This window comes from Lipotes vexillifer, unplaced genomic scaffold (assembly GCF_000442215.2).
Source record: "Lipotes vexillifer unplaced genomic scaffold, Lipotes_vexillifer_v1.1 scaffold21, whole genome shotgun sequence".
NCBI lineage: Eukaryota > Metazoa > Chordata > Mammalia > Artiodactyla > Lipotidae > Lipotes > Lipotes vexillifer.
The window spans coordinates 3731411-3741849 of NW_006774065.1; the positions used below are offsets into that span (position 1 = coordinate 3731411).

General features: G+C 43.3%; 1 protein-coding gene across 1 annotated transcript in view; it reads left to right on the plus strand.

Annotated features, from left to right (window-relative positions):
* Window positions 1-9832, plus strand: part of ATP2A2 (ATPase sarcoplasmic/endoplasmic reticulum Ca2+ transporting 2) — a 55521-nt gene extending 45689 nt beyond the window's left edge. Inside the window, 9 exon segments of the mRNA XM_007448721.1 lie at window positions 3355-3477; window positions 3577-3795; window positions 4485-4820; window positions 5915-6135; window positions 6585-6787; window positions 8240-8325; window positions 8606-8739; window positions 9361-9478; window positions 9563-9832. Coding sequence (XP_007448783.1) covers window positions 3355-3477; window positions 3577-3795; window positions 4485-4820; window positions 5915-6135; window positions 6585-6787; window positions 8240-8325; window positions 8606-8739; window positions 9361-9478; window positions 9563-9832 — 1710 coding nt within the window.
* Window positions 9833-10439: the final 607 nt, after the last annotated feature.

The following is a 10439-nucleotide window of genomic DNA, read 5'->3' on the forward strand; positions in this document are numbered from 1 at the left end:
CCGGAGCCTGTGCTCCGCAAATGGGAGAGGCCACAACAGTGAGAGGCCCGCATAACGCAAGAAAAAAAGAAAAAAAAAAAAAAAAAAAAAAAAGTACACGAAGCAAAAGAAGTTGACAGAAATAAAAGGGAAAGTAGATGAATTCTCAGTAAGTTGGAGATTTTAATACATCTATCTCAAAAATTGACAGAACAAGCAGTTGAAAAATCAGGATATGGAACGACACTAAATATACTCAATCCAACCCTATTTCTATTGTGCTACTTCTTTTTTTTTAAATTTATTTTTATTTATTTATCTATTTTTGGCTGTGTTGGGTCTTCGTTGCTGCGCGTGGGGGCTGTTCTTTGTTGTGGTGCGCGGGCTTCTCATTGAGGTGGCTTCACTTGTTGCAGAGCACGGGCTCTAGGCACGCGGGCTCAGTAGTTGTGGCGCACGGGCTTAGTTGCTCCACGGCATGTGGGATCTTCCCAGACCAGGGCTCGAACCCGTGTCCCCTGCTTTAGCAGGTGGATTCTTAACCACTGTATCACCAGGGAAGGTCCCTATCGTGCTACTTCTAATATGCTTTTCAACACATTTAAAGTACACGAAGCAAGGACTTCCCGTGAAGGCCACCCCCACAAGCCACCACCCTGGAAACACACCTGCCCCTCTGCACCAGGGAGAACATCATCTTCGTGCAGTGCAGGGTGGTGTAGCCAGGAGATCGTATGGTGGGTCCTCCAGACCTGTTCCCAGTACCTGCTGCCTCCCGGCCTTGGCGCTTAGATTTCTTTGGAATTGGGTTCTGCCACACGTAATCTCTTAGTACCTGTCATCTCCAAATGGCTGCCAGTTAGTGCTTGAGGCTCCTCTTTGTAGCACTTCTTTGATTTGTAGTCAGGGTTTCCTGGTATATAGAATAAGGAGAAATGGAAAGTTAAAAATATAGCCTTTCCTAGTTATACAAAAGCAAGACTCATTTCTACTAAATGGTCAGCTGTCACTACGTTTCCTTTCTTTCATCCTTCCCTGGATATCCAGGGCAGATTAGGAGGCAGTGTGTTTTGGGGGAGTAGGGTGGCACCACACAGCACAGGCAGCCTAAGGTGGGCGACAGTGTGAGGCAGAACTGGACTTCCACTCTGGCACTCTGTTTCCTTTACATTGTTTTGCCTCCTTTATACTATCCCGAGAAATCAAAACTCATACCGGCATGGAGGATGTCTCAGCTGAAGTATAGTCGCCCTATTTGTGCTAACAGTCTCACTGCCATGAGGATCTTGGGCAGCTCCTATGGCATCCTGCCCCGATTTACATGGTTTTCATGAAACAGACATCCAGGCCCTTTGTTTCTGTTATAGGGAATTCACCCCAATTGTCATTAAGTAGGGGGCCAATCTTTGCAAAGCCACATTGTCTGACAGCTCTGTTATTAGTTGGTGTGACTAAACCCTTGAAAAGCAACCCGAAGATTCAGCTTCACAGAGACTGAGGTTTAGAATTATATGATTCTAGACCTGTAACTGCTCAACGAAGGGAAGCAAGTAGCAGCATGGAACTTAAAAAAAAAAAAAGTGGTACGTTAATTGTAATGACCACTGCAAATAAGGGCAGGAGTGTCCGTTCTGTAAGAGTCTGCAGTCTAAGTATTTTCTTGCTCTGTGTCCTCCTCTGCCTCATATTGTGCCACAGCAGCTGAGTGAAGGGATCAGAAGTGACTGTCATGGTGCTCACTCACTGAAAATTCCCAGAAATGAACTTTTGCCCACTCCTTCCGCCCCCGAAAGCAAGAACCTTTCATAGCACAGAGGTGAATAGGGCAGGACCAGCTTTTTAAGGCCTAGTGGCCCATTTGGATAGGACTGTTGATCTTCACAGCCCTTATACTGGAAGCAATGGCTTTGTTCTTCTCTCCCCCTAGGATGCGTCTGGCGCCAAGGTCCACACCTCACTCAGAATCACTACCCATTCTTTCAGTCTTCCTAGAGTCACTGGTACAAATGCTTAATGGAAACTAAATACATAAGTAATATATCAGTCAAATAATATAGAATTCATAGTGATTGTCTTTTTGTTTCTTGGGGCAACTCTTGCTGAGAGGATGGCGTCAGCCCACTTGTAATTGCCTACATTGGATGCTGAGGTTCTTTGGGATTTCTACAGTTATTATTAAATACTTGTCTGAATTAGGGAGAAATCAATGTAATTCACCACATAATTGAGTAAAGGCAAAAAACCGTAAGATCATTTAAATAGATGCAGAAAAGGCATCTGATGAAATTTAATCTCAGTTCATGATAAAAACTCAACAGACTTATCTTCAAGTTGATGGTGTATTTACACAAAATTAACATATCTAATGGCAAAAGAAGAATCTCTACTTTTAACATTTCTATTCAGGGTTGTACTGGCAGTCCTAGTTCATGCAGTAAGGCAAGAAAAATCAAAGATATAAAAATTGGGAAGGATAAAGTATGTTTATTTTGTAGGTAACATGATTGTATACATAGTCCAAATCTGAATCTGAAGGTTAATTCTCAGTCTTCGTTCTACCTGAGCTGTCAGTCTCTCCCTCCTTGAGAGTCCTTCACTTCACTCGTTCTCCTCCCTCCCCCACCCCCTGTCCCCTGCCATCTCCTTGGCTGCATCTTCCACATCCCACCAGAGGTGAAGAGGTTCCAGGGCCCAGTCCTCGGCCTTTTCTGTCTGCAGTTACTCCCTTGAACTCTTCTCACCTCATGACTTCAAATACTGTCCATGTGCTGACATCTAATATAGTACCCACTAGCTATCTAAAGCTATTGAGAATATTTAAGTGGTATTCCTTGCCCCTGCTTCAGCTAATACTTAACTACCAGAGCTCGAAACCCTCCATTTTCTTCCTGTTTCACCTGTTAAAAAAGCCAGATGCCTTACATTGACTTTTAAGATCCTACAACCTGCTTCTGCCACCCCTGCCATTAATCCCTCACTTCTTTTTTACAAACTCTGTTCCAGCCATGTTGGCCTGGAGGCTCCTTGAACTTGCCAGGTCACGTCAGCCTGCACGTCTGTTCTCTCTGCCACACTCACATCTTTCACTCAAATACTGCCTTCTCAATACTTAACGTAAAAGCACAGTCATACGTAATTTTCTCTCTTCCCTGCTTATTTTTAAATCTTCTCCGTAGCACTTATAATCTACTTTCACATTCTAATGTGTCTTTCCCAAACTAGAGGGTAAGTTTTATGAGGGTGAGAACTTGGTTTGTCTGTTACTGTATCCCCATTGCCTTTCACATAATAGGTACTTAGTGAATGTTTGTTTAACAAATCAAAAATGTACAGAAATTGCCATCCAGTAATATTCCATATATGTTCTCTTTATAGGTCATTAAACAGTTGATGAAAAAAGAATTTACTCTAGAGTTTTCACGCGATAGAAAATCGATGTCAGTTTACTGTACACCAAACAAACCAAGCCGGACATCGATGAGCAAAATGTTTGTGAAGGCAAGTACAACAGATTGCAGTTGAGATGTTCTTACCAGGATTGGAATCCTGGGTGAGCTAATAAATAAAATTGTTGATCTAAATCTGTAACATTTCCAGGGTGCCCCCGAAGGTGTCATTGACAGGTGTACCCACATTCGAGTTGGAAGTACTAAAGTCCCCATGACTCCTGGAGTCAAACAGAAGATCATGTCTGTCATTCGGGAATGGGGCAGTGGCAGCGACACACTGCGATGCCTGGCTCTGGCCACTCACGACAACCCACTGAGAAGAGAAGAAATGAACCTGGAGGACTCTGCCAACTTTATTAAATATGAGGTTAGCTAATGAAAAGCTTCCTTGCCCACATCCTGCACATTCATTGTGTTCAGACAGCACTCCTTCAATAAAAGGTCAAACAAGTCTTGCTTTTGCCGAGAAAAGGGTGTGGTTATTTGTTTTTCTTCAGGCCAAATGTATTACCTTTATAATTTAGATTGCTGCTTTAAACATACACAGTTAACTTAATACAGGCCTATTACTTTCAAAGTAGAATCATCAAGGCTAAAAACCTATTTTGCAGCTCTCATGTAAATTAAGATATTTTAAAAATTGAGGCTATTTTTAAAACAGTTAGTTACTAAAGGTCAAATTGTCCAAGTGGAGAGATTCCGTCTACTTTTCTGCTTAAGGAATACTTTCATATCAAGTATGTGACTTCCTGAAGCCTTGAACAGGGAACAAATTTGGGTACTATGGGCCACTAATTGGCCACTATCAAAATGTTTTTATTCCTCGGTATATTTTTTTCCTCATTTCAGAATATTATTATGAAAGCTAAAGAATTTGGTAACAAGAATGTAGTGATTTTTAATTGTTTCTGACGTATTGGAATTAATACTGTTCTTCATTGGATTTATATCAGTGGTGTGAATTCTGTCATAAGAAAATGCAGAAACCTTTGCTGTCCACACTGGGGGGAAAACCAGAATTTCCTGTTTTGACATAAGGTGATTCTTTAACTCTAGACCAATCTGACTTTTGTTGGCTGTGTGGGCATGCTGGACCCTCCAAGAATTGAAGTGGCCTCCTCTGTGAAGCTGTGTCGGCAGGCAGGCATCCGGGTCATCATGATCACCGGTGACAACAAGGGCACCGCTGTGGCCATCTGCCGGCGCATTGGCATCTTCAGGCAGGACGAGGATGTGACGTCAAAGGCCTTCACGGGTCGGGAGTTTGATGAGCTCAGTCCTTCAGCCCAAAGAGAAGCCTGCTTGAATGCCCGCTGTTTTGCTCGAGTTGAACCTTCCCACAAGTCTAAAATTGTAGAGTTTCTTCAGTCTTTTGATGAGATTACAGCCATGGTGAGTGTCTTTAGACATGTACAGGTAACAGACTGCACAGACACAGCAAGCAGATTCTAATTCTGACCATTAAACTTTTAGTAATAGCTCCCATATTTGGAACTTCTTTATTTTTGTCATGATCTGGGGCTGTTTATCAAGGATTCTATTGACCAGTAGTTGGCATGCTGTATGTTGCATGCATGGAAGATTCTGGAGAGGTTTAAGACCTAGAAGTCTGAATCAGTCACAGGGGAAATATTTGGTGATATCTTTTTTTTTATCTTTGTTGTGGTTAAAATATACATGTTTGTATCTCACGTTTCTAAAAGCTGATTCAGGACATAATCCACACTCTGTCACCCAGTTTTGGATAGCCTTACCTGAGATGAGATGTACTGGTGATGTGTTCTCTTATGAGCTACCTGTTGATGAAGCATTTCCCATATTCTTCCTCGCATCTGATTTTTTTCACTGAGACATGTTAACATTGTGTCCTATTTGCTTTCTCCTGCTTATCTGTGAAACTTCACACTCTTAAAAACAACTTAACTTTGTTGATTGAAACCAGTTATTATAGTTGTCTTCCTCTTTCCTCCCCCTTCCCTTCTCTCTCCCAGAGGAAAGCACCATTCTGAATTCAGTACTGGGTGTTTACTAAAGTATAGAAAACATACCTGGGAATGATAGTTTTGTATCTGTAGACAATATTTAAGTGTTTTTGCCCTTTTTTGGTCTTTATATTATATATTATAGTTTACATATTTTTGAAGTCTGCCTTTATTCTACTTGAGATTTATCCATGTGGATACAAGTATTTTGTCTTGACTGCCATATTGTGTTTTGTTTGGTAAAAAAATAATACAGGTAATTTGAAGTCCCCTTTGTCCCACTTCCCTCTGAAGTGTCACCTATTAGCTCGTTTGGCAATTTTACATTTCCCAGGTAAAATGTTTTATGACACCAACTTACAAAAACGAAAACTTTTCCAGAGAATTCTGTTGTCCACAGGCCCAACTGCTCCATTCATTCCCTGGCTTTAGGATGGCTGGGCATTTGTTGGCAGCGTGTTAGGTGGCAGGTGTAAACCAGTGGTGGGTTTCTAACCCTTTCAGACTGGAGACGGTGTGAATGATGCTCCTGCTCTGAAGAAATCTGAAATCGGCATTGCCATGGGCTCTGGCACCGCGGTGGCTAAAACCGCCTCTGAGATGGTCCTGGCTGATGACAACTTCTCCACCATCGTGGCTGCCGTGGAGGAGGGACGGGCAATATACAACAACATGAAGCAGTTTATCCGCTACCTCATCTCGTCCAATGTCGGGGAAGTTGTTTGGTGGGTCCCTGTGACAGGTCACATATATTCCTTGGCTTGTGATGATCAGTTTTCCAGATTTGCTCTTCACGTGGCAGCAGCTTTGCTCTTAGTGCAGCGGGAGAGAGGGAGGGCTGGGCAAGACGAAGGAGGCCCTTGTGAAGGTAGAGGTACTGCCTCTGGCCCTCAGGAGGGCTGTCTACGGCTGCTCCAGTGTGCAAAGGATACACTTTTAACATAGAAATGAATTTAAATCAACTATATAAGGTAACATAAAATTCTTGGTCTTGTAAAAGTTAACTTAATTTGAAATTGGATATAGTAAATGTTTTATGATTGCCCAGGGAAAAAGTTAAAACAATCATTGCTGTCCACTGATTTTTATGGAGGAAGATGGGGTGGTGATGTTATTTTAAATAGTGGCCAAAAATAATTTGAGGTCTTTTTCTTCTTTTCTTGGATGGAAACAGTATTTTCCTAACAGCAGCCCTTGGATTTCCTGAGGCTTTAATTCCTGTCCAGCTGCTCTGGGTCAATCTGGTGACAGATGGCCTGCCTGCCACTGCACTGGGGTTCAATCCTCCTGATCTGGACATTATGAACAGACCACCTCGGAACCCAAAGGAACCACTGATCAGTGGGTGGCTCTTTTTCCGTTACCTGGCTATTGGCTGTGAGTACAGTTTTTTATATTATTGATTTTTAAACGAATGTTTGAGTCCAAATTTTGTAAATGCATCCCTTAAAAGCACATTTTTTTCTGTTTCCATATTAGGGGAGCAAAATATGGAGACTGCCCTCTTGCAGTTTAATGAGCTGTGTATACCCAGTTTACAGTAAAGTTATTCCTTTACTTTAGCATCCTCGTTCTTCCTTGGGCCTTTGTGAATGAGGTTCTCAGATTTAATCTATGGGCAAAGGAAATACAGGGACGACTGAGGCCTTAAATCACCAAGATGTAAAATGAAGTCCCCCTTTCCCTAAGTGAGAGAAGGGATCTGTGCATCATCAGCAATGGTTGGTTCTTCCACATGTGTGGTCTTTGTAGACCTCGTCCTGACCCAGGATGCTGCTTCTCTCTTCCTCATTTCATAGGTTAGGAAAGTGAGGCCCAGAGAGGTTAAATGACTTCCTTAGGGTCCCATAGGAAACTGTTTTAATATGTTCACATGATTTAACACTCGAAAAACACACAGTGGCATAAAGCAGGAAGGCTCTCAACCAGTTGGTTCCCCTCCGGCACGCCTTCTTGGGATACTGTAGCAAATAGATCCGTCTTAGGTGTTTATTTTCACAAGCGAGATGGCATGCTGTACACACCTGTATGCTGAACCCTGTCTTTTTGTATTTCTCCCTGTTTTTTGGGTAGTTTTACATCAGTACCAGTATAGCTGCCTTATTGCTGTGCACCACCTGCCTACTGCTCTGTTGGAATTGCTGGGTTAGAGGGTGTGCACTTGGACCTTTCAGTGGGTACTACTGCATTGGGACAGTCTCTTATTCTCAAGTGCCTGTGTTCTCCACTACCCTTTGTTGCTTCTTTATAATAAACTTGCTGAATTCAAAAGTAATAGTTGGGGTGGGGGAGGGGATGGTCCCAGAATTGGCTTCAAGCATTGCCATGTGCTCAGCATTCTGCACTAACTGCTCTAATGGCCTTTCCATATAAAGGTTCTGCCAGGCCTTTGATGGAGCAAATAAATTAGTGTATAACTGGTAGCATGAGTTTGCCAAAAAGTCATGATGGGTGTGATCTGGTGCTCTAGCACAGCATGGCCTTCCTTACATGGAGAACACGTGCCTGCAGCCTTAACATACTGGCCACTGGTTAGAGAGGGCATGGCTAGTGTAAAGGTCCTACCAATTCTAGTAGGTGCTTTTCCTCACAAATTCTGGAGGAAAAGTTGCCTGGTTCTTCTGTACCACAGACACCCTTCTCGTTACGGAAACCATCGGCCTAGCTGCTTTATCTGATGCGAGTGAGCAGGTGCCAGTGGTAGCACAGGCTCATTGACATACCATGTCTTTGATCTCTGTCCTAGGCGTTGGCCCTCGAGGCAGCACCTGCAGTAACGCTGCAGGCCGTAAACCCCATGTGTGTTAGTGTCATGATGTTTGTTCCCAGGTTATGTTGGCGCTGCTACCGTGGGTGCTGCTGCGTGGTGGTTCATTGCTGCCGAGGGTGGTCCGAGAGTGTCCTTCTACCAGCTGGTACGTAGCCACCTTTCTTTGTGTACCTTAGATGCAAGGTGGTGTAAGTCTTCTCAAACAGTTGTCCTTGAGCTTTCTATGGTTTGGATGTCAGTCAAATAATCTTAATACTCTTAACAATAAGCAGTTGCATCTAAGGTTATTCTGAAGGACCAGGGCTTCTCTGGGAAATGCGGTGAGATTTTGTGTGGGTCTGTGTTCTGGGTTTGGTGTGGAATTGGTGTGTGGACTTTGGAAATGTCCTTGGCTGATCAGGAACTTGATTGGGCTTTTGTTGCAGAGCCATTTCCTACAGTGTAAAGAGGACAACCCGGACTTTGAAGGAGTAGATTGTACAATCTTTGAATCCCCATACCCAATGACAATGGCGCTCTCTGTTCTAGTAACCATAGAGATGTGCAACGCTCTCAACAGGTCAGTGAGTCTTCTCAGCATGCTGGGGCAAGAGCCTGACAGCCAGGGCACTGGGGGATTGTGTGTGTGTCGTGGTTGATTGAGAATCACGGGAAAGCTCCGCCCTCCCCAAAAGGAAGAACAAGCAGTACCGGTCTTAAGAGCTTAAGTCATCATCACCTCCAGGAAGTAGTGGGAGTGCTTAGCCACATGTTCTTCAAGAGACAGCAGAGGCCAAAAATAGGGACTTCTGCACCCCTGTGTGCCAGTGCCCACAGGGAAGGAGCTCTTGCCCTTTAGCATTGAGACAAACAGTATCACCTAATTAAGCCAGTGACAAAAATGGAAATTTCAAAATAGCCCAAGTGTCAAGGGCAATTGAGAGCAGGTTTGAACACACTGAAATGGGATTGCTGTGCTGAAGCCTAGATTTAAATTGGAAGTCTGTCCTACATCTGAACATTCTTCCTTAACTTTGCCACTGTAGAAACTTAATAGAATTAGGTCAGTAGGTAATAGGCAATGCCAGGTTAGCCATCACCTTATTGAAGTGTGGTTCTGAACAGTCTCTGTCGGTGATGGCATATGCCTTTGTCCTTTCAGCAGGCACATTTCACCCACCTACCTCTCCTTGTTCTGCAGCTTGTCTGAAAACCAGTCCCTGCTGAGGATGCCCCCTTGGGAGAACATTTGGCTCGTGGGCTCCATCTGCCTGTCCATGTCACTCCATTTCTTAATCCTCTACGTGGAACCCTTGCCAGTAAGCAGTGGGGGGAGCCTGGGCTGGGGCCTGGCTGCCTGTCCAGCAAGTCAGGGAGCTTGATGAGGTTTCTTTGTGTTTCAGCTTATCTTCCAGATCACACCACTGAATTTGACCCAGTGGCTGATGGTGCTGAAAATCTCCTTGCCTGTGATTCTAATGGATGAGACCCTCAAGTTTGTGGCCCGCAACTACCTAGAACCTGGTAAAGAGTGTGTGCAGCCTGCCACCAAATCCTGCTCGTTCTCAGCATGCACCGATGGGATCTCCTGGCCCTTTGTGCTGCTCATAATGCCCCTGGTGATCTGGGTCTATAGCACAGACACTAACTTTAGTGATATGTTCTGGTCTTGACTGACAGTTTTGCATAAAGGTGATGTTTAACTTAATCAATTAATTTTTTTATTGTTTAAGGCAACTGTCTATTTCTGCTGAATTTTCACATGAACATACTGGCTGGTGAAGGAGGTTTCATACTCTAGATTTTGTTTTGCTTTTTCTGACTCCAGTGGGGCAAGATTTTCCTTTTTTATACACATAATTAAAGTGTCCATTGACATGTACAGAGAACTAACACTATTTTATGCAAATATTTTTTTGTAGATGAAAAAGCATGTACAGTGTTCTGTTTAATACTCATCCTTGTATAAAAAAAATAGTTGAGCCAGCAGACATTGTCAGCAAATTAATTGGCAGCAGATTTTAGGAAATGAATGTGTGTGGGTTTTTTTCTAAAACTAAATAGCATGTATTTTGTCTTTTGCATGATCATCTGGATTTAATCTGAGATCACAGTCTATAATTTTTATTCATAAGCCAATTTTTCTGCACTGAGCAGAGTACTGCTACCTCAGTCAGTATTTTTTTTTGGTTTGCCCCCCACCCCCCCACCCATTCACCCTTGGCCCTTGTTCACCTCTACCCCCCCACCCCACTCAGCTGCTTCTCCTGTAGGGTTTTG